A 25004-nucleotide genomic window follows, 5' to 3' on the forward strand; every position below is an offset into this window, starting at 1 on the left:
TGTCAGACCTAGCTTCTCCTAATTGCAGTAAGGTCAGGGGAACAGGCTGAGATACTGGGTAAGACAAAATGAGCAACTAGCAAAGGCTAAGCGAGTTACAGAAAAAGCATAGGCTGGGCAGAGTGATTTTAAAGGAAGGAGTGGCAGCAAGCTAAGCACCTTTATTGGTCAAACCAAGAAGCATCTTACAGGAGGTTGTCCTTGTCACTTGACCTGCTTTGGCCAGTTGGCTTTCAGAAGACTTTTACAGTTCATACAGAACAAATGCTTTTAGTAGAGAAGTTCTAATAGCCTTACTGCACATATCAAAATGTTGCCTAGGTGCATTTACATTTCAAAGAGGGATACCCGCTGTTGCAGCATACATTTTATAAGTTTAGGCCTATTGTTCTGTTCCAAAGGTAAATTTCTGTCTGTTCTAGTTGCCTTTATAGAAAACAAAATTAAAATCCTTAAACAAATTCTCCCCATGTGACTAAAGCCTGATATTTTTGCTCAGTTATGAGTTGTCATGGGAACAAAGGTTAACTTTATTTCCTCAGTAGTTTTCTCTGTATTAATTGTTGTAAGATGCAGAGAAAAGTCATAGTTTGAGTTTTACAAGGAAAGGCATATTAAAAGTTTAATTGAACTTCCCACATGGGAACAACACATATGTGCTAACAACAAAACTGCATTTTGAAATTTGTGGGTGAAAATTTGGTGGTAGTTCTAATCCTGATAAAATGAAAAGAAAATGCTAATGATTCTTTCTTCTTTCTTCCATGATTTCAGCAAACCGAAGCAAATATAAACCTAAGACAAATGGTTGGGCCTCTGATACTTGCTTTGACTAACATTGCTATTTGTACTGTTTAGTTAGAGAAATTTCCTAAGACACAAATAGTGCGAAGAGTATCTGCACTCTGAGAACTTAATATTAACGCACAATGTCTTTTTCTCTGGAAGAGCCATTTTCCTCCTCCTCTCAGGATGAGAATTAAGATTAAGGATTATCTTTAGGACTAAACTGTGCAAACTGAAAAGAATGATAGGAAATGTAATGGTGACTGATCAAAAGGCAACATTTCAGACTGTTTCTTTCTGAAACTTGGAAGGTTGCAGAAGACTGCCTGGAGTTGGCAAGACTTTGCTCCAAATCACTCTTCCCTTCTCCTTCGAAGCTTTGCCTTTGTTTCTTCTTGTCGACTTCTCCAGGCAGCAATGATTGCATCATCATCCATTGTTTCTTCCTCCTCCTCCTTGCGAGTGCGTTGCCTGTGCCTGAATGACTGCCTTGATGCAAAACATTCTTTCCTTTCATCCAGCTTTTCTTCTCTCTCTCCATTCTCTTCAGATTTTGCAAAGCTCTGGGTGAATTTTCTCTTGGCTCCAAATTCAGACACATCTGAACTTGACTCCTCCTCATGTTCTTCCAAGTGATGTGATCTGATTCGACTCTGTGTAGTTGGTTCAGGAGATTCTGAGCTGTGAGATGTTTCTGGAGTTCTTCTGAAAAAATATGGCTCTGGACTCTCTTCTCTGGAACTAGACTCACAGGTCTTTGATCGTGTAAATGTGTATGCCTCCTTGTCTTCTTGTGAAGAGGCAGATGCGAATCGTGATGAGGTTCTCTGCAAGTCATCACTACGCAGATAAGTTGAGGAACTATCTATTTTGTCTCTTTGGGACCTGTGAAATTTATAGCTAGAGGCTTCAGTGTCTTGCTCTCTGAATGTGGATGATCTTCGGTATTTCTCTCCACCACCGTCAGTGCTGTCCTGATGGGAGAACTTTTCTTTTGTCTTCAAATCTTTGAGCCACTCGTTTACATTGTTTTCCACTTCTAATCTCATAGCACCCATATTGGCAAACTGGCCTGAGAGAGCAGATGCTGTGTCACTCCTGTCTACATCACATTGCAAAGGGTCCCGAATGCCACTAGTTGTGTTTTCTGTAAAATTATCTGTTGTCTCATCCTCATCATCTCCCTTGATCTTCTTCTTCTTAAATAATGTACTACGTTTATTGTCACTGATGAGCTTCTCAGTCTGGTAATCTGACATTTTCCCTCTCATCTCCATTTGCATCTCCTTTTCCTTTCTACTAAGCTTTTTCAGGTCAACCTCATCAGCAAAGAGGCTATAAATAGGTTTGCTTGTTTGTGTCACTTTCCTGTTCAAGTTGGACCCTCCTGTCCTCTCACTCATTGAAGTGTTGCAAGACAGGACTGACTGAGTGTCAGCATATTGGGTGTTCTGCTGGTGAAGCAGAGAACTAGATAGGCCACTATGTGCACTGAGCAGAGATGTCTTGTCATCATCTAGAGATCTCCCAGGATCACCTGATTTCACACTGGAAGCCAATACAGATGATGGACGGGACATCATTAGGATCTCATTTTGTTTCTGAGCAATAGTTTCATTAACCACATTGGCAATCCAGTTCTGAATGCTGGCTACTGATATTGTGTCATCTGGGCCAATGGGAAGATTGGGTACACTTGGCACAGCTCCAGTACTGCTTCTAGCCTGAGAGAACGATGAGCGATTGGTCTGCATGCTTAATGCTGAAGCAGAATCCTCTTGACCGTTTACAGAAGCTGATGATGGCCAAAAAGCTGACAAAGGGATGCTTCCACTCATTGTACTCTCTCCCTCCCAGCTGCAGAGAGACTGACTTTCTTCTAGGAGTTTCTTTGAGTGTTCAAGCAACTCCATTCGTCTTTGCTTTCTCTTGGCAGAAGCAGAATCTTCACCTTTAGCGAGTTCCACAATCTCATTCTTATTTTCATTACCCAACTTCTTTTGATGTTTTGCTTTCCAGGCTTGATAAGCTGTCAGATTGACATCTGTCAAGTTCTTATCTTCTTCCATGGTGTCTTTACTTTGTTGACTGCTGTCTTCGACTTTGGATTGTTCAGAGGCTTCTGAATCTTTTTTGTGAAAGCCAAACTGGATTCTTTTGATCTTCCACCTTTCTAATGCAGTTAGTTTGTCTTTATTTTTTTGACAAAAATTATAAAAGGAGCTAGTGTCAGATAATATACTTTCCTCGTCCACATCTCTCTCCTTTGTTCCACTTTCAGGTCTTATATTTTCACTACTACACTTACTTTTGGAACATCTCTGAGCAGCTTTACTCTCTATCTCCATCATTCTTTCGTTCCACATATCCCAGGTGCTTTCTGTAGACACAGAGTCTGTGCGCCCTCTCCTCATTCTGTTGATGCCACTTGCTTCCAGCTGTTGTTTCAAGATCCTTATCTCTTGGCTGCTCACACTTTCAGTATCACTCATGTCGTTTACAAGATATGACTTTCCTTCCATGCCAGAGTTTCCAGCCTCTTCCTTAGGAAACAAGTAGCTTTCCATTTGGTACTTCTCATTTCTGCACTGCCACTCTTGGATCATCCGACTTGTGTCCTCATCAGGTTCTTCCTGTACCTGAAATGCACAGTGTTGGGACTTGCTTTCTCCATCCTTGTCTGGAAGTTGCTTTGTAGGCAAGCCTTGCTTCTTCCTCCATTCTTCATAGAGCTGCTCTTCCTCCTCCTCACTGATGAGAGTTGGCTGTTTGGAAACCAAGCTTGCTTTTCCCATAGAGGAGGCACTCATAACACTTCCCAGGAGGCTTGTGGTATCTTCTTCCTCCACCACGATAGAGTGGACTTTAGCTCCCATGATACTCCCAGACTCGTCTCCCCCAGACAGCAGGGAATGGCTTCCAACTCTAATAACAGAACTCTGACTACCTGTTTCATCCTCATCAGAATCGTCTGCATCTTCCTCCTGCCGTTCCTCCAGGAGCTTTTCATTGAGCTCCCGGAGCTGTTTCAGGAAGCCATCATTGGGATAAATGGCCCGCTTTTTGCGGATAGTCATTAAGGCTTCCAAGATTGTCATGTGATGAAAGATCATTAGATAAGCAGCTATCATCACCGCTGAGCGGCTGATTCCCATTTCACTGCTGACCAAGACTTTTCCTAGAAGTCAAAAAAATACAGGTAGTTAACCATGTTTTAGTGACATGTTAGGATACTTCTGAAACAGCATATGGAACAGATAAGCAGTAGATATTTTCTTTTATCTTTAGTCTTTACTTCAGTATTGTTTCACCTGGTTATTATTAGTATGAAAGCTAGAAACACTGTAAATAAATTCATTTTATCCTTGAAATCTCAAACAAGTTAGCATTTCATTCAGCAAATGAAATTTCATGGAAGCTTCTCCTATGATAATATTGCACTGAGAAGTTCCTTTTTCCTTCCCTGCAGGATGGATAAAATGTGATTTATTAAAAAATGGATTTTAAAAATTTGAATCTAATTTAAAAACACTCAAACGTAAGCCCCAGTGAGCTTCATTGGACTTACTCCAATGTAAGTAAATGTATAGCCTGCAATTCTATACACACTTTTCTGGGAATAAATATTGAACACAATGTGATTTACTTCTGAGTAAATATGCATAGTACTGCATTGTAAGTTATTTTAAAAGTTATACTAAAAGTTATACAAAGCATAAAAATTATACAAAGTAGACCCTCCTGCATAGCATAAATAATAATCTATTTAATTAACATGGTTTAGTGGTCAGACGTGCACCATTGTCTAGGAAATATATATGAAGTATCAGTGGGAAACTAGATTTAAATCAATGAATTAAAATCAGCCTTTTCTTCTTGCTGCTTTAAACCATGATTTAAATCACCTTGATCTAAATTACGATTATTAAAGAAAATTTAAATACAATTTTTAAATAAGTAGTTCATAAAGTGATTTGCGTGGTACAATAAATCAATAAATGGTTCCCTGTCAAGGTTCACAATCCAAATCAATCCACCCTGCCTCCTTCTTTAGAAGTTGTTGATTTAAAGCCATATAAAAGAAATCTTGTTGCTATCCTTCAGAGATCTTTTCTTAATTTAATTTTTGAGAGAGAAGATATTTCAGTTTTTAAAAAATCCAAATCTTTCTCCTACTACGTATACCCAAAGGCACATTTTGGTTAAAATACGCTTTATTAAAACAATACAAGCATGCCCCCATGCCCCCGTATCTATGGGAGGTTCCATTCTAGAACCCTCTGCGGATACCTGAATCCACAGGTATGGGGGATGCACCCCCACCCTCCGGAGGCAAGGGGAGCTGCTCTCTCCTCACTTCTGGAGGCTCTTCTGAGCCCCACAGAGGCAACATGCATCTGCCTGTGGCTTCTGTGGGGCTCAGAATGATGATTGCAAGGAAAAAAGTTACTCCTGGTTTTTCAGCAAAACCTGAAGTGATGTTTTTAAGCCTTTATAAGGCATTATGAGGACTGAGAACGGCTTCCCTGACCCTCATAGCTTTTAAAGGCATAAAAACATCACTTCCGGTTTTGCCCAAAACCCTGAAGTGACTTTTTTACTTGTAATCATCATTCCGAGGCCCACAGAGGCTGCAGGTGGACAAACGGCCTCTGCACGCTCAGAAGAGCCTCCAGAGACAAGGGGAGCATAGTTCCCCTTGCCTCCAGAGGGGGCGGAAGTGGCCCCGCAGATTCGTGGATAAGTGAAACTGCTTATATGGGATCCGTGTATACGGCCCCTCCCTCTTGTACCAGCAAATTAGGGAGTGGGCCAGGATATGCAGTCAATATTTGGGAAATACAGAATCATCCCCCAGTCTGCATTCACTGCAATTGACAACCCAGTGATTATTGAGTGGATAGAGGGAAGCTCTTTTCCTTCTAAAGCAACACCAGAACCAGGGAACATCTTTCAACATTGAGTGGCAGGAGAGTTAGAACAGACAAAAACAATTTTTTTAAATCCAGCAAGTAATTAAACTGTGGAACTCCTTGCCACAGGAGGATGTGATAGCACCTGGCCTAGATGCCTTTAAAAAGGGGATTGGACAGATTTATGAAGAAAAAGAACATCACAAAGCTACAAGCCAAAAGCTACAAGCCATGATGACCTCCAGTTTTTAGACATAACCTAATTCTGAATGTCAGGTGCAAGGGAATGGCAACAACATAAGAACATAAGAACAGTATATAGTTGTCTTTGGTGCTCCCTGAGGCATTTGATGGGCCACTGTGAGATACAGGAAGCTGAACTAGATGGGCCCTTGGCCTGATCCAGCAGGGCTCTTCTTATGTGAATTTTAGTCATATCCATTGAGAAATGACAATGCTCCAGACTTTGAGGGGAATTCCCTACATTACTGAGAATTCTGTGGCCTCAAATATTTCCTATTGCTACAAGTAATCACATTATAATTGTGGTATTTTTTATCTTTTACCTTGGAATATAATAATCTTCCCAGAGAATGATAGAATTATTTAAAATTATTGTCTGAGGGGCAGAAACTTTATTATTAACAGCCATAATATCTACATCACAATAGTTGTGAAATGATAAAAACCAAGTATAGGGTGTAGGACAACCTCCCCTTATTTACCTTTATATGTTAGCAGTGCCTCATCAAGGAACTCTGCAGCCTGACGGAAGTGTTTAGAGATATCCACATCTGGGAAATCATCCACTTCAATGCCTAAATACTGGACATCCATCCCGCTGTAGAAGTCTGGTCCTGTATACACACCAGTGCCATGAGCAGCATTAAGGATGTGTGTAATTCCTAGTCTCTTTAGGCGACCTTTGTTTACAGCAACACTCCTTCAGGGTCAAGGAACAGAGATTAGAGTCAGACTTCTAATTAGAATGTTTGGGAGTTAGACCTGTGCTGAAAAGAACAGAAAAAGGGCTGAGTTGATGAGAAGCTGATGAGAAGCAAACCCCATCAAAGTTATGCAAACAGACAATCTGAGTGATTTACTTTTCAGGTGTCAAAGTAATATCAGAAGCACCAAGGTTCACAAGGTGTGTAAAATACTGGGCAGGGTACAGTTATGTTTTGTATACAGGGTACAAAATGTTATAAAATGTCTGACTTCTGGAAGTCCCTCAATGATATTCAGAGGATTGCTACACTTCATTGGACTTATGAGTGTTTCTCTTGAAATGCTTATGATGCTGTGGCATATGTGGGAACCAAATCACCTGCATATCACACAGGGCTGACCCATCCGTGATGTGGCTCATGTCAGCAGCAGGTGGTGGATGGAGCAGCAGATCTAAAGTGCCATCTCACTGCAGCCTCCTGTGGGCAGAGTTGCATTGATCCGTGTCCTTATACCTTGCTACATTGAATGGTTGTTTTGCAAAAACCCTTCCTGTTTTATTAGGGACTGCATGAGGAAGGAGCAAGGTAAGGATTCATTTGCTTTGTACTGGTGTACTGGTTGAACTGGTGTGCAAGTGACTTCTTATTGTCACGTTCTCTTGGGATGGGTGGATTGAGATTTGAAAGATTAGTGTTCAAATTTCTATAACAACGTTTGATATGCCAAAACTTAGGAATATTATTCAAGGAGAAAATATATTCTACTCACTTTTCTGCTATGAAGACATTTGGCCAGACCTCATCAATTTCATCCTTTGGTGTCTCAAGATGGTCCTTCACAAGTGCTCTCTGTAAGTCCATGACACATGGTGTATTGAACAAGCTAGTGTCATCTATCTTTTCTTTAACTCGATTGTACAGGTCTTCCACCAATAGCTGCTCTGCAGATTCCAGCATCCCAGGACATTCAGAGTCTATTTTCAATTCTTTTGTTTTAAGCTCTGGAATGAACCAACATTGTCACTGTTCAAATTGCAAGCAATACTGTATTCTGCCACTAGTTACCTTTAACCAGTGGTTCCCAACCTTTACGAACTCAGGGACCACCAAGGCAAAATTTGGAGATGGCGAGGACCACATGTAACCACTCCACCCCCTTACATAAGAAATACAACTAAATTTGTAATACATAACATAATAAAGAAGAGACTTGTGAAGGAAGCACCAGAGAGACATCAGAGAGACATCTCAGAATGGCTGCTGCATGTGATCTCAGGAAGAAAAGCCCAAAGCACGCACTGCGAAAAAATATCAGAAGCACCAAGGGGGGAAAAAAAAACCTCTCTTCACTTCCTGTTCTAATAGCTGTCATGCTCTAGCTGTGGACTACTTTGGCTGGAGCTAGGACAGCATAAGAGAGCCAGGGTGGTGTAGTGATTTGGGAAGTGGACTTAGATCTGGAAGATCCAGGTTCAAATCCCCCCTCAGCTATGAAGCTTCCTGGGTAACCTTGGGCCAGTCACTTTTAGCATCACCTACCTCACGGGGTTGTTGTGAGGACAAAAGGAGGGGAGCAGCTGTGTACACTGTCCTGAGCTCTTTGGAGGAAGGGTGGTATAAAAATTGAATAAGTAAATAAAATAAATAGGCTTCTAAAAGTGAAAGTGGAGCGATTGCATTCCACTTCTGGTTTTGTGGAAGTGGAGCACGATCTCTCCACTTGACAACTTGGGGAACCCTGCAGACACTTGCACAAGGCTCCCTGCACCCCAGGACAGCTGCTGCAGGGACTGGTTAGTGCATCCCAGTCCCTGCAGCCCCGTTAATGACACGATCCTGGGGATCACGTCAATGCCTCCCCCCTGCCCCCACAAGGACTTACTGTGGTTCAAACTCTCTCTGAGAGTTTCAGAACTGATGCTCTAGAGCAGGGGTGCTCAACAGGTGGATCGCGATCTACCGGTAGATCGCGAGGCAAAATGAGTAGATCGCAGATACCTGTCTCTCCAAACTGTTAATATGTCAGTTTCGTCTAGTGACTAGACGAAATTGACATATTTAGCTGACACTAAACTGACACTGAAACTGACACTTTAGCTGCTGGTCAGGCATGCAGCAACAAAACTGACAAAACTGACTAGACTCCAGCAGGGGCTCCATACATTAAAGGGGGTGTCTGTCAGACGCTTCCTTCCCCCCTGGTAGATCTCCGGGCCTTGCTGGGTTTCAAAGTAGCTCTCGAGCCAAAAAAGTGTGAGCACCCCTGCTCTAGAGTATTCAGTCCAATTCTATGCTTCCCAGCACCTGCTGGAGCAGTAGCATCAAAGTGGCTACCGCTGTATTCAGCAGGTGCTGGGAAGCCACTGTGAGTCTCCTTGGGGGAAAGGCGCTTTTGTCCTCTTCTCTTGAAGAGGGCACAGGAGCTGCAATAGAACTCCTCCAGTCTGTGCTGCCTATTTTGCTAATTAACTCATTAGCCACACTCAACAGGAACCAATCTGAATAAAGTTGCAGGCATGATGCTTATAATTAAAGGCACAGTAGCCCTGAAAAGGCTCAATAGTGAGTGCTGTAATTTTTTTTAAAAATTTGAATTACCAATCAAAACTGAGAAAAGGATGGAGAATAGCATTCAAAACAATGGAATACAAGCTAGGAACAATGTTTCCTAAAAGGTGATTGTAAAAAAGGGTGGTAATGGTGGATGAAATTGGTAATGTGGAAGTAACCTGACTCAGCAGAAGCCAGAGATATCAGAGATGTGCTAGTCTTATCCTTTTCCCCAAAGTGAGGCCAACTACTCCTAATATTCTCCCCATATATCCACTATTATCTTCATTACCTTTTTCTCTGCCCCCTACCTTCCTTGATGATCTGTTTAGCAGCCACAGCCGATGACAGGTGGATGGGCTCCATGAAAATGCTCTCAGTGTCTGTGTCTGATATCACTGAATATCTGTTGATAAATGACAACAACATAAGACAATATTTATAATTCCTTTAATATCTTTGAGCTTGTAGTTTTTCACGATCACTCCTGAACAGAGCAGTTTAAGGGCCCAATCCTACCCCTTGCTGGTCCAGACTATGCACGGCTGCCAACAGAGAGCATGCTGCATGCTATGGATGAGGGGATGGACACAGATGGACCAGGAAAAATAAGTAAAAATCCTTTTTACTTACATTTCATAGGCTTTCTAATCTCCAATGGCTCTCCTCGGATCTCTGCCAGCTCTTTAGCTGATGTGAGTCTGAGGAGAGTTGGGCAGATTAAAGCCAGAAAGGGGTGATAGGATGTCAGCATGTGCAGCTGCCAATGAAATCCTCCCCCTCCTGCCCCACCAGTTTGCTGCCTCCCCTAATCTATCACCCAATATGGCCACTTCATCCAACCTCATGAGCAGACCAGCTCTGGTTGCTTGTAGAAACTCATCTACTATCTCCCACTTTCCTGTTTCCAATTTCTCCTCTACAAAATGAGAGCAGTAATACTTACCTGTTAATTATAGTAATACAAAGACATACAATGAGACCCAGATATCCAGGTTAGACGACTCTATTGTGCTATATGTGGGGCTGCCTCTGAAAGGTGACTAGAATGTCAGCTAGTGCAAAATGCAGCATCTAGACTGTTGATTGGGAGCCTAATGTCTAACCCATATCAATATTGCACAGTGTTTTTTGGTTTCCAGTTCAAACTTCTGATTCTAATCTTTGAAGCCATAAATGATTTGGGACAAGAATAGTGTATCTGAAGGACCATTTCCCAGGGATGGGCCAAGATTCAGATGACTCGAGCTTGAATCACAACAGTGCAATCCTAACTTGTGCTGGAACAGGCAGGCCAACAGGCCTGTGCTGTATCCAGTGCATGTTTCACGTAGCCAGAGGCTCACCCCAAGGCAAGGGGAAACTTTTCCCCTAACCCCGGGAAGAGCCACTGCAGTCCCAATGGGGCTACTTGGAACTGCGCCACGCCACCTTAATCAGTGGTGCAAATCTGAGCGGCCCTGGACTGCCCCAGGCCGCCTGGGAATGAGGCTAGGCTCTGGCATAACTACCAGGTCATGGCCCTGACTCCTGCTTCCCACCCCCAGGAACACCTGCCGCCCACCTACCACCGCCCCAGAACAATTCCCTCCCACCTCCTCCCCACCCTTCCCATGCTGCCTCCAGATCCCCACGCTAGCCGATCTCAGCCGGCGCAAACTCACTCTCCACAGGGCCCATGTTGGCACGAGGAAGCTGGCGCAAGTTCCTTGGACCAGCCGAAGTGCAGTTGCATCGGCGTTAAAGTGCTTTATGGCACTTTAAGGGACTTGCGCTAGCCCAACTGCACCTTTGGATTGCACCCAAAAACACTCATATGGACTAAGAACATAAGAACATAAGAAGAGCCCTGTTGGATCAGGCCAAAGGCCCAACTAGTCCAGCTGAGACTCAACTCAAAATGACTTGAAAAATGGCTCTGGATGAGTTGCAACAGCTGCCATTATGACTCATGGGTGACTCGAGTTAAGAAGGGCAGTCTGGACTCAACATGAGACTTGGTGCTGTGGTTCCAGTACATCGCTGCCATTTCCACCCACATGACTTTATTGGAATGCTTCAGTTTTCCAGGGAAATTCTGCTTTATGTTCCATTTTGCAGCAGGTGGAAACCCAAGGGAGGATATTCTTTACAGTGACCCCCAAATTCTGGAACTCCCTACTTGGCAGGTTTGGTTTGCTCCTTCTCACTCTTCCTTTCTAAAAACCTACAGAAGTTGCTTCAATGAGTATTTAGGGAGGTTGCTCCATTCTGGGACCAACCTCATTAAAAATACATAATAAATATTGCAAGGTATTGATTGTAAATCCCCCCCTTTTTTTCCAAACATGGGGCTGTGAAATTCTTTTATGTACAATAATGAATAAAAGTTGTAGAATAACCTGGTATCAATAGCACAGATTGCTCAAAATTGGAAGTGCCAAACAGGCATCCACTTGGGGGCAACTGTTGCATTTGTCTTCATTTGACTCTAAGGTTGTCAGCCAATATCTCTTCCCAGGATTAGAAGAGGAAAAACTGAACAAGAAATGAATTGCCAAAGGCTAAAACAACCTCTGCCCTCTGCTGACAAGCTCATGTTCACCATTGTGGCAAGCAAAGGAGCCCAGTGTATATACTGTCTCTTTACAGAAAAAGATGTTTCTTTTTCATCCGCTAGAGGGTCCTGATGTCTCTGAGTGCTGTAAAGACACTGGCCTATCTGACAGCTGCATTAATCAAAACTGGTCTCCATAGCAACTGGTCTTGAAACGTTATATAGATAGCAAGGTTCCCAGGCCAGCCAATGGCATCTGAGAACACTCAGAAACAAGGCGAGGCAGTCTGGGGGGTCAAGTGCAGACAGCAATGGAAATTGGAACTCTGAGTCTGGTCAATGCATATTAAGATGGAGGGATGGGCAGAGGGAATAGGAAAGGTGGAATTATGGTGCAGGGCTGCTGCATTGCCTAGAAATCCAGGGATTGCTTAGAATCAAGGTGCACTGTCAACTTCTGCATGCTGAAGCCATTGCCCTGGATTTCCTGCAACACGGAAGTACAAACATGAGCAGAAAGAATGTTTTTGCCAAAAGCATCCTCCAGATACACTTTGCAGCCTTAGGGCCTGATCCTGTTGGGCCCAGTACTGGCAGTATGCTCATACTGCTGGCTCTGGGTGTTGCAAACATCTGCAGCATGCCTGCAGTGAGGATGGGCTGCTGGCACTCAGTCTGCGCCAGTTGGCGCTGGGCCTAGTGCTGAAAGAGTATGCCTCAGGAGCAGCCATGGGTAAGTTCCACTGTCATGCAGCAGTGAAGTGTTTCAGGCCAGGGGGAGGGTGGGGAGAAGGGTGGAACTGGACAGGATCTCTGCTGCTGTATCCTGTCTTCCCTTCTGGGCTGGGCAGCCCAACACGGGCCTCCTCAACTCTGCACCCACTCAAAGGTGGACGCAGAGCCAAGGAAACCTATTGGTACCGTAGCAGCATTACCTGGGGAAAGGGAGCAAATGCTCCCTTTCCCCAAGTAGGCTCCTGGCACTAGCCTGGCACCCATAGGATCCAGAATCAGCCCTTTTGGAGCTGCTGGAGTCCTGGGCGCCAGGCTGGATTGAGTTGTTAAAGATGCTCCTTCCTAGTGCCAGAGGATGTCAGTTTCAATGATGCCTTCTTGCCTTGAACTACAGTCCTCTCTCAAGGAATTGCAATCCTGCTAATGGACAAGAAGTGTTCACAGCTCTAATGCCCTTGCCTCCTTTAACAAAGGTATAGGTACCAAATTGCTCAGTTGATGGTGTCACCTATCAACTACCTGCATGACTTTCTATGGAGATAGCAGAAGATCTTATTAACTTTCCAGTCACTACAGTAAAAAAAAAAAAAAATCTGCCAAGTAGTTGGTGTACAAGCTAAGGATGATGGTTAGCTGAGGAAAGTTGTCTCTGTTGAATGTGTTTGCAGTGGCATAGCTAGCGAGGGGTGGGGGGCGGTCTGCCCCAGGTACCAGCCTTGGGGGGGTGACACCACAAATGACCCAATATCACTAATATTGCGGAAGTTACAAATAACCCTATTGTGCTACATACTATTGGATGCAGAATTTTCAGCAGAAGGCAATGCAAGAAACTGGAGTAAAATAGTTCCTTTCCATAAAAAGTTATGACCAAAAAACAGGAAACCAAAAAATGCATGGAACCCTATAGAAAGTGAAACCGAGCCATATCACACATTTAGTCATGAGTAGGCGAACTTGCCTTAGTCTGTCAGAAAGGGCAGGCTGAGAGGAATCCAATGACACCAGAATGGTTCCTATCCAATGAAAGCTGCCCCAAATAACACCCAAGAAGGAAGTCCCTCCCTCCGAGCAGACGAATGTATTGAGCCCTATGGAAAGCAAAAGTAAGCAACACAGTTGCATTTACTCGCGAGTAAGCAAACACGCCTTGGCTGCTGCTGGTCAAGTCAGGCAAAGGGGAATGCAAGGCCAGCTGCATGGTCCCAATCTGATGAAAGTGGAGCTCAACAAATGCTCCAGAAGGCAGCCCCCCCCCAAAGAATAAAACAGAGGCTTTAGCTGGTAAGGTAAATTTTTATATGTTTTTAGACTTGCAAAGTCAGGTGGGTCCTGATAGTGATATACTTGAAATATATGAACTTTCACTGAACTGGGCACTGGGGAGGACTGAAAATCTCACTGATATTTTTGTGGTGGTGGGGGGTGTTATTGCAGGCAGGCTACAGAGAAAATTCACTTGGTGAAACAGGGTTGGCTTCCCCTTATTTAATTATTTGTATTTCTTTAATTTAATTATTTATAACTACTTATTTTATTTTGCTTGATGATGTCGCTTCCAGCCATGACATCACTTCCAGTGGGTCCTGAACAGATTGTCATTCTAAAGAGTGGGTCCCAGTGTTAAAAGTTTGAGAACCACTGCCTGAACTCAAAACAGGCCAATGAGACATCCTCGGGGGGGGGGGGGGTGATTCCCTAGTGACCAAAATTCTGGAAACTGTGGCTTTTAGAAATAATACCATCATGTTATATACCATTTGATGCAGAATTTCATCCATTGCTTATGGGGAAATATTTACTGCATTTATTTTCTGGCCTTTATTATTATTCATTTCATGTGATGACTATTACTATCTCTCAGTCTCACCTACCTCACGGGGTTGTTGTGAGGACAAAATAAGGGGAGGAACCATGTACACCACCCTGAGCTGCTTAGAGGAAGGGTGGTATAAAAATGTGAATGAACAAATTAATAATTAATATAATTAATATTAATTATTCATTCATTTTTAATTAATTATGTTGTATGGGGTGACAAAAATTTATGCACTCCGATGTCAAATGACCTAGCTATGCCACTGTGTGTTTGTCATACAGTTGCTGAAAACCCAGAGCCTTTGTCTGGAAAAATGAGTCAACTCTTGTAATACGAAGTTTAGGATTGGAAGTTCTCTGCAATTACAGTAAATGAAGAAATATAGCAGATGTGCAGAGAAAGAACTACTGCCTATCTGTCAAGGACTGCTGGGTTCATAGCAAAGAGTTACAGGTTGTATAAATAGCCTCTCTCCACCTCCAGTGGAAAAAGGTTCGCTAAAAAGATTTTCAATGGCCTGATCCCTAAATTTCTCTGGTGTTTTGCATGAGATGGAATGAAACACCTGTTGGGAATTATGCAAATTAGGCACACTCATTTAGTGTGCCTAATTTGCTTAATCAGCAAAACAGATGTGTACATCATGCATGTTATATTGATCAGATTTGAGGGAAGACTGGAATACAGCATCTCCTCGCTCCAAGGGAACTCTAAATACCTGCTATGTAGCCAGTGAATCAATTAAAATGTTATGCTCACCAATGAAAAAAAAAACAGAGGATTTAAAATTGGGAGCTTCATTTAGGTAAAAAAATTTTTACAGCATCAATTTGTATATAGAATATGGTGTTTGTTTTAAAGGTGTATTTTTCATGGTTCCTATGGTCCATGGAATAAGCTGTAATGAATAAATGGTAACAGGTCACTTCATACATTCCATTTTAAGGTATATACATCCTATGCATATTTGTTTGGAAGTAAGTTCCACTAAGTTCGGTGGGACTTTCTTCCATGTATGCATGATAGGAAAATAACCTAGGATAGTTTCCATGTTTGTTCCAAAAATGCTAGACTGCATGTTTGCAAACACTGTATTGTGTTGGGCTCCCAGACCAGATGAAACTTGCATACTTATTAAATAGTCCAGTAGATGTGTTGCAGGGCACTGCTAATTTCCTTTTGTCAGTCGTAGAAAAGTATGGAAAGAGATTGGTGTAATGTTTATTTGTATGGTTTGTTTGCATTTCAACCTTAAAATATGTGTGACTTTTTATTTTATTTTATTTGTATTTTTAATTTATTATTTTTCTTTACATCTTATTTTACTTCAATGACTCATTTGTTGGAAGATGAGTTAATGCCAATAAAGGTCTCTAAATCTAAAATTAATTAGCTGCAGCTCTCTGCTGAATGAAAATATTGATGGCAAACCCATGAAGCTCAGTTTTCATAAAGTTGGAGTTTCCACGTTTCTCCCACAAGCTTCTTTCATTCTCTTCATTGTCTTCTTGACTTCCAAATGCACTATGGTTCCCTAGGCAGGGCAAGGCCTTCTGTGAGGCCAACTGAAGCGGTCGCCTCAGGCAACAGACTAGTGGGAGGGCACCCACTTGCATCCACCTGCTCACCTCCTCTGTTCCTTCAGCTCCTTGAACTGGAAAATGAAGAGGAGAACAAAATGTGGAGGGAAGAGAGGTGGCCTAGAGCGGTGGAGGAGCAGGAGCAGGCACGTCACCAGGTAAGGGGACAGCTTTTGGCCTGCTGCCTCAGGCAGCAGGAGGTCTTGGGCTGGCCCTGTCTCTGGGTCTTTACAGTCCAGGTCACGAGCATGTTCAGAAAGGAACAGCCAACATGTACATTTTTCCTGTGGCTGTTTCTTGACAGGGAAGACACTGTTTTCCCATGCTTGTCTTAGTACTACACCATATGCCTCCTTTCAGTAGTCAACTGATGGGAGGAAGATGGGTGGTTTCTTAATGAAACCCACAAGCCTCATCTCCTGAAACCCCCCAGTTTTTGCCAAAATCATGCCTCTATTGTAGCAATCTGACGTTTGAATGGGCCATCACAGATCCATTCTGTAATCTGAGCAATATCTTCTTTTTGCTGGCACAAAAATACTTTGGGGCCTGGGGAAAGGCCAGGTTGGGGGAAGTTTGGAATGTACTGATTCAGGCTGGGGAGCACACAATTATCCAGCCATGAAACCAAACCACCCTTCTAAATGGAGATTCACAGCCCAATCCTGAGCTGCCCAGGGCGCACGGCTGCAGCGGAGCTGAGAACGGCTGCCGCCACATCCTGCACACCTCAGCCTGCTGCAGGCGGCACCTCGGGAGAAGGGGACTTTTATCCCTTTCTCCCAGGTAAGGGAAGAAGCCTCACAATGGGTAAAGGTGTTCATGTAGGGCGCTGAACTCCACATGAATGCCTTGGATCCAGTGGAGCAGAGCTCCACGGGACCTGCCTCCCTCCCTCACCCTGGCAAGCCTCCCGCCTGCCCTTTCTCCGCCTCCCCGTCACGCCTCCTACCACCCTCTCCCCGCCCTCCACCTGCCTCCCCCCTCCTTGGAATGCCTCCTCCCCACCCCTGCTTACCGTGCCACGGCTCAGCAGTCCGTGACACCACCGAGTAACGGAGGACAGGTGTCCGCCCAGCGCTAGCCCAACGCCAGCCAGCGCTGGGCCAGCACGGGTGCTGGCCTGGCAGTAAGCTTCACAGAGCTAAGGATTGGGCTCACAGGCTACTCTTCCTTAGTCAAACATCTTGGTAAGAGGGTGTCCAGTTGGAGCTTGTATCGAAATGACATTTGTTCCTCCATCTCAGAGTTTATCACTAAAATACACAAATCCCCCAAAGAAGCAAAGCCACCACTCCTGATCACTTCTGGGCCCTAGATGGTGGGAGCAGTTCAAAAGCTACTTCGGAGCATCTCTTTCTCTTATATAGTAGGGACAATGAATGTTGTAAGCTGCCTTCTCTCAATACTATAAGCGCCAACTTACAGGTAAGGAGAATCTCTCCTCCTGCTCCCCTACCCACTCCACAAGGTATCCTTATGTTCTCTGCTAGTGTAAAAAAGCCTGTTCTCAGGAAGCTCTAGCAGCATGGCAGGATGGGAAACACCTTGTGATTTGAATCTTCAAATTACTCTGTCTTCTACTTGCACTCCAAGAACACCCAGAGCCCCAACTTACAGTCCCAGCCTACATGTTGAAAGGATTCAGAAACATCTTGGAAAGCCATTGCAAGTGGGTTCAGAGTTAATGTACATGCAAATGAGCCATATGCAAAGGCAAATCTGAACTTGGCCAAGTGTAGCTAAGCTGAAACAGAGACAGATGGCTTGGCTAGCAGTGCTCATTCTCGTCGCCAATCATAAGAGCAGACAGATAAAATAGAAAGGGATTTGGGCTACAAAGGATGATTCATCTTGTACTATCTCTTAGGAATGGATCTCAGAGAACAGGAACCATTTTCACATGTTCAGTAAATGAAGTGGGAGGGAGAAATCATGCCTGCTGCCTCTGCTCCTCACCTCCATGCCTTTGTTAAGGTCTCTAAAATAGAAAGCCTATGTGTGTATAATTGTTCCAATGTCGATTTGATTCTGAACTTCAGATTAATGTCAGGGGCAGACAGAAAGCATAACACAGTAGGTTGACTGAACATATGGAAAGTACTTGAAAGTTGCCTTGTTAAGTCTCAGCAATGTTGGGGTGAGCATTTATCTACATATTTATTTGTCACAATTCTATCCTGCCTTTTTCCCACTGAATGGACCCAAAGCAGCTATCTATCTAGCACACTCACTAGGAATGGCAGGAAAGTGTTCTGCCTCTTGGTTCTACCAAGGCACATGAGGGTTTTCATTGCCCTCTGCAAGAGTTCATTGCGTCACACCCGTGATGGAACTCCTCCCATACCAGACCATACAGAATAAATTACAATATCATACACAACCTACACAGTACACAACCTAGATGCAGTGGCATCACTAGGGCTGGTGGAACCCCCATTAATTAATTATATTTTATTAATATTATAAATTAATATCAATTAATATTATCAATTAACATTAATATCAATTATTCATTAAGTTAAATAATTAATTTACTTACTTACTTACTTACTTACTTACTTACTTACATATATAACAGTACAGGTCACTCAACAAATCAGTAAACAACCAAACACCTGTGGCCAACTTGTGTTACACTCAAACAACTGAATAACAGACTGAATAACAGGATAACACTCACACAACTGAATAACAGCCCAATTCTGAACTACCTGACATGCGGGGCTGCCACAGCACCAAAATGACTACCATTTGTTCCCTTCCCCCAGGCAAGAGAAGTAGTCCAACAATGGGGCTGCTTGATTCTGTGGTGGCTCTTTAGCCGGTGCAGAATCAAGGAGTTCCATAACAGGCTGCGCGGCCTGACATGGGGCACAAGATCTGGTGGAGCTCCCGCCCCCTCCTGCCCCTCTCCCTCCCTTGTCACTCTTTCCCCCTGCCCCCACCCAACCCAGAACACCTTCTCCCTTCCTTCCCCTGCCCCGTTTTACCTCCCCGCTGCCCGGCACTTTGCATGGAGCCCCGGGTGTCGAATTGCAGGCCCAACACTGGAGTTGGCCCACCGCGGGCTCGCGCTGGACTAGCTCCAGTGCTGGGCCCACGGTAAGGCAGTTTGGGGCCCATTTTACAGTAGTGATGTCACCCCCCGAGTGCATCACCCGGTGCAATCTGCACCCCCTGCACCCCCATGCACACCCCTAGCAACACCACTGCTACCAAGAACTTAAAAAACTGGGCTGAGATTTATGTTTCCCCTGACAAATACCTTCTTTGTACCTTGGGAATCATCCCAACCCTGTGTGGTCAAAAGTTATTGCTGATGGAAACAATAAGATGGGCAAATCTCATGAGTTGCACATCATATAAAGACAAACAATTTTCCAGAATCAGCTGAAACCAGAGTGAAAACTAAGCACTTACAGAACTCACCTTCAAGTACCTTACATTTATTTCTAACATAGGCAAACATTAAAAATAGAATCACGTTTTGTTTGATGCGCCATGCAATTCTGTGCATGTTTACTTCAAGCTAAGGCCCACTGGATTCAGTGGGACTAATTCCCAAGGAAGTATTGCAACTATAAACAGTAGAACAAAAAACAAACAAACAAAAAACCAGCAGCAAGGAACTGCCAAGGCAGATGTGACTGCTTCAAAAGAGAAAAATACAAGATCACACGTTTAGGGAACTATTTTCTCTGGCAGGCTAAAAGAAAATCTTGAAGATTTCTGCAGCAATAACAACTGGACCTTCTGTATCAGATCCATCTATCCTGCTGCACACACATCCTAGATGTGAACTGATGTCAATGACTACAGCTTGGGTGGGCTCTTTTCCTTCTGTTTTGCCCCACCAAGCTTGGATAATGCTTTCCCCAGAAACCCCTGGGTGGAAACAATGAGATAAATAATGCATGAGCTTCCCATCCTGCATGAGCATCATGCTGCTGAAAAGAAGCATGAAGCCACAAAGCTCTTCCTTCACCACGGTTTGGGTGATGTGCAGGGCTAGTGTGAAAAAGTCGGGAAAGAAAGAGGGTGCAATTTGATCCATGTTGTCAGGAAGATATAGAACTGGGCAAAACCACTCACCGGCTGGGAGAGGGACTGCGAAGATAATGGGCTTGTACTGCTTTTACCTCCGACTCTTCTCCATCTGGTACTATCTGCTCACCATCTGGATCCACACTGTTTGCCATGGCTGTAGTGAGAATCTGCTGATGTTGGGAAGGCAAGACAGTAGGATTAAGGACGTCAGAATGTCTGAAAATACTAACATAGAGAGATCAGTTCACCAAGTTACACAAAGCAGATCAGCCCTGGTAATAGATTTTAGAAACAGAGGAGGCATAGGTGCCTGCAACTTTGAGGAGTGAGGGATTTGCTTCCCATAATGAACCATTCAACTGAGCATGACAAACCCTTGAAGCCACTGAAGCCTTGAAGCCATTATCCCTCCTTATCTTCGAACATCTCCCTTTCTCGAGACTGTTTCTCGTAAACAAAGAACCTGATCTTGAGCCATTTCATTGGACTATGAAGCTGATTTCCAGGAGGAGGAAACTCAAGTAGCTCAGGTGACTCTCATATCCAGTCTCATAACTAAAACCTTGTTCATAACCACAAGTTATAAAAAGCAGGGTCAAGTGCCTCCCCCTTACACACTTGCCCAGGTCCAATGTCATAAGGAACCAATGCTTCACAGGAGTCCATCCACCTGCCTTGCTAACTGTGGCTGCAAGGGCCAAGGAGCAGCACAAGGAAGGTAGGGAAGGTACCTAGAGAAATCCCATCATTAATTGGCCATTTGCATTTTAATATCCTTACCAATCTTTGCTGTATGTTGTGTCCCTCCTTTTTATGTCTTCTGTTTGTTGGTGTCCTTTTTTCTGTATTTTCTCTCCACTGTTTTAATATCTTAACAGCCTTTTAACAAACGTCTTTCATTTTACCTGCCTGTTGTCAATTCAGGTGGGAGAGCAGGTTGCCACATCTTCCAGATTGCCCAGAAGCTAAGCTGGGTCAGGCCTGGTTAGTACTTGGATGGGAGACTGCCTGGGAATACTGGGTACTGTAATACCATAGTCTTTTGAGACTGAAGGTTGCCAACCATGTGTCACTACTGTTTGGTTAAAAGGTGACTCCTTGGATTTTGAAGTTCCCTGTAATTCCAGGAGGGAGGTTTTTCCAGGGCAGCCTCTTCCTGCCTGAATTCTTTAGCTTTGGGTACATTGAGAATGGCCTTATTCATGAAGGGCATGGGACATCTAGACTTCTGGCCAGTTCACTAGCTGCACACACTGAGGGACCAACCCTATGCTCTGGCAGTGGCACACAGCACAGTGGCACCAAACTGGTAAAAGCTGCATCCTGCAGGGCCAGAGAAACAACCAGAGGTCTCCTTGGGGTAAGGGAAAATTGGTTCCTGGCGGCCCTGATGGGTCTGTTCAGTGTTGCACTAGCTATTTAGATTATTGTAACATGCTTTATGTGGGGCTGCCCCTGAAGACGGTTCGGAAACTGCAATTAGTGCAAAATGCGGCGGCTCGTGTGGTTACTGGAGTTAGGTGTTTTGACTCTGTCAGCCTGCTTCTCCAGGGGCTACATTGGCTGCCCATTCGTTTCCGGGCCCAATTCAAGGTGCTGGTTTTGACCTTTAAAGCCCTTTACTGCTCTGGGCCAGGGTATCTTAGGGACCGCCTACTTCCGTACAATCCGGCTCGTCCTCTCAGGTCATCAGAGAAGGCCTTTTTACAAGTGCCGCCGCCTAGGGAGGTACGTGGGGCGGCGGCAAGAAATAGGGTCTTCTCAGTAGTGGCACCAATGTTATGGAACTCCCTTCCCCTTGACTTAAGAATGGCTCCCTCTCTTGAGACTTTTTGGCAGGGCCTGAAGACCCTTCTGTTTAAACAAGCCTTCTGACTTCATGGCCTTTTAAACATATTTTTAACATCTTTTCTACATCTCTTAGTATTTTTTACAGGCCTGATTCCTATGATCTGCTGCTCTATGCTCCTTTTACCTGATTTTTTATCTGATTACTGTTTTTATGATATTTGTTAATATGTTAATGTTTTTATCTGTTTTTTAATATTATGTTTTAATCTGCTTTTAACCTGTTGTAAGCCGCCCTGGGTCCCTTTGGGGAGAAGGGCGGGGTATAAATAAAGTTGTTTATTATTATTATTATTATTATTATTATTATTATTATTATTATTATTAGCTGGTGCAGAACCGAGGAGACCTGTATTGGGCTCTGAGGCTCGGAAGGGGGATCAGGATTCAGTGGAAGCCTCTGCCACTGTCTCTGCCCCCTCCTGGGCCTAAACAACTCTCTGGCCTGCCCTCTCCCACCCAGTTTTGCCCCTCCCTGCTCTTCTCTGCCCTGAAACACCTTCCTGTCACTCAGCAGGCAATTTTCCCACCTACTCTTCCTGCCAGCATGGAGGCTCAGCGCTGACTGGCGCTAGCCTCCACGCTGGCACCTCTCCCCCAACTAGCCATCACACTTTCAATTTATTCAAGAATGGATCTTCAAATTTTGCCACCAACTGACTCAGATTTGTTTCCACCTCCCACAATAAGAAATGCCCCTGTTCCACCTGACAAGATCCCCATCCAAGGATCTTGTTCCTGATTTGGACTCCAGAGGAATGGTTGTTGCTTCCTCAGGGGGAAGGCAGACTTATTTGACAGCACTTCCTATACAAAAGCCCACATCTCAGTCCACAAGGCCTCTGACACACACTCCCTGATACAGCCCTCCCCCCCCCCAGCTTGCTTCAAATGTCAGGAATGCAGCCATGGCCCATAAATAGGGGCTGAGTTCCTGCCACACAGTGACGCAGCAAGACCAAATTAATTAGGTAAGAGAGCCCGCCAGCAACTTACCGTTAGCACCGAGAGTGTATTCTCTTGACCGTACAGCTTTCTGTATACCTAACTGAAGTGCTGAGTGAAAAAAGTGGAGGTTTGGGAAGGGGACACAGCTAGGAAAAGGCCAGTTGCCTTCCTTCCCCCTCTGTGATTTCTTCTCAAAGGGGCAGGACAACTGTCAGCTTCAAATTTTATCAGCCTTCTAAATATAGCATCCCTCTACACTGGCTGATGGGTAACAGAGGCAGAGGGACTACTGAACTTTTTAAACTGTCTGACACTAAACCCTACTGATACTGTCACCCTGGAACGTCACCCTGCTGCAGAGGAGGCCAAACACATGCCTCATTATGCTATTTTGTATTCTAATGGCTCACATGACTCTTGAGAAGTCAGGAAGTTACTTCCTTCTGCCCATGATTTTCAGTGGTTGCCTGCCTCATATTTTTAGCTCCTCATGAACTGCTAATAAGACAAGATATTGAGTGAGCACCAGTATCCTAATAAAATACGTGTATTATTTGGGGGAGACTTGGGGAACATGTTTTCTTTCATACTGAGAATCAAACTATTTGGGCATCCATAAGAATATTTTTCCCTAGATCAGAATGTCTATTCATCTCCACCATTGGGTTTGGGGAATTCCCTTGCCGTGTATGGGTGAATGAGTTCATTTGCCAAGTCATCTGAAGCTTCTGTGCTGTTCTGTAGAAACACTGGTATACAGCAGTGCAGTGGTTCTTAAACTTTTAGCACTGGGACCCACTTTTTAGAATGAGAATCTGTCGGGACCCACCTGAAGTGACATCATCAAGCATGAAAATTTTTAACAAACCTAGACTCCAATCTTACTTACACAAACCCAGGAGCAAGTCCCATTTACTATCTTTGTTAACAGCATATACATAGTAGCCTGCTCAAAGTACAGATCTGTAACATTTTCCCACATGCAGCTACATACCAGGGTATCAAGTCTACAAGGGTATCATATCAGGGTATCAAGTCTACATACCATATCAAGTCTAATATATTAAAAATAAAATATTGAAATGAATGGGGATCCACCTGAAATTGGTTCATGACCCACTTAGTGGGTCCCAACCCACAGTTTGAGAAACAATGTAGTAATGTGGTTTGTTGGCTCCTATTCTCTGCTTGCAGTTGTGATCTGGACTGATCTTTATGAAGCTGATGTGCACGAGATCCATTTTGGGACAATGGAGTATTGACTTGCATGATGGTTTTGCGATTTCAAAGTCCTCTTGTACTTTCCTGCAGATATTTTGAATATAAAATAAGCACAAATAAGTCATTCCTAAATCATTGGTGAAATCTCAAGTCTTGAATATATTGTTGTTTATACACAATATCATATACAGCTACTAATAAATACAGCTTGCAAGCTGCAAGCACAGATATGTTCCTGGCTGCTACTGGAAATTCTCCTTTTTTGATTCAAAAAATTGTTAAATTGTATGAACAGAGAAGTCTAACATGCCAGCATTATGTACATCTGTGTGTTGTTTGGCTGGATCTGTATTGCAATGCTAGCTGCTACCATGAAGTATAATTAATCTCTCAAGTTTTGACCACTAGATATTTTTAAATATATCCTGTTTTCTGTTTTCTAGTAGCCAGGGTGCCTTTGAAATATATATATCTCTAAATTTAAGCTTTATGTGTTTCATGGAAATCATTATAACAATGTAGTGTTTGCTATGGAGCCAGAATGTAGTGCAGTGGTTCTCAAAGTATTTCGACTGGCGGCTCCCTTAACCTACTGGACCATTTGCCATGACTCTCCATTAGGACTATAATCTTATACATTGTATAGCAGGATTTCTCAAACTGTGGGTTGGGACCCACTAGGTGGGTCAAGAGCCAATTTCAGGCTCTTGAATGAGTCCCCATTCATTTCAATATTTTATTTTTAATATATTAGACTTGATGTATGTCATTGTATGTGACTGCATTTGGGGAAATTTTACAGACCTGTACTTTTAACAAGCTTTTAACATGTATATGCTTTTAACAATGGTAGTCAATGGGACTTACTCCTGGGTAAGTGTGGGTAGGATTGCAGCCTAGGATTGTTAAAAATTTTCCTGCTTGATGATGTCACTTCTGGTCATGACATCACTTCCAGTGGGTCCTGACAGATGCTCATTCTAAAAAGTGAGTCCCGGTACTAAATGTGTGAGAACCACTGTTGTATAGGACAGCAGATTTTTTGCAATGATTCCATGGTTCCCCTGG

At 43.6% G+C, this 25004-nt stretch overlaps 1 protein-coding gene across 2 annotated transcripts; it reads right to left on the reverse strand.

The window, feature by feature from the left end:
* Window positions 1-123: 123 nt before the first annotated feature.
* STYXL2 (serine/threonine/tyrosine interacting like 2) lies at window positions 124-22906 on the reverse strand. Of its 2 annotated transcripts, none has more exons than XM_066621196.1 (6): window positions 22764-22906; window positions 19965-20086; window positions 9511-9605; window positions 7419-7650; window positions 6425-6642; window positions 124-3964 (listed from the first exon to the last, which is right to left on the reverse strand). In XM_066621196.1, the coding sequence occupies exons 2-6, from the start codon at window positions 20069-20071 to the stop codon at window positions 1140-1142; spliced, it is 3477 nt and encodes a 1158-aa protein (XP_066477293.1). In that variant the 5' UTR covers window positions 20072-20086; window positions 22764-22906; the 3' UTR covers window positions 124-1139. The 2 variants fall into 2 exon arrangements, with proteins under 2 accessions (XP_066477293.1, XP_066477292.1); XM_066621195.1 differs by having other exon boundaries at window positions 19965-20089.
* Window positions 22907-25004: the final 2098 nt, after the last annotated feature.

Source organism: Tiliqua scincoides, chromosome 3, assembly GCF_035046505.1.
Source record: "Tiliqua scincoides isolate rTilSci1 chromosome 3, rTilSci1.hap2, whole genome shotgun sequence".
Taxonomy (NCBI): Eukaryota; Metazoa; Chordata; class Lepidosauria; order Squamata; family Scincidae; genus Tiliqua; species Tiliqua scincoides.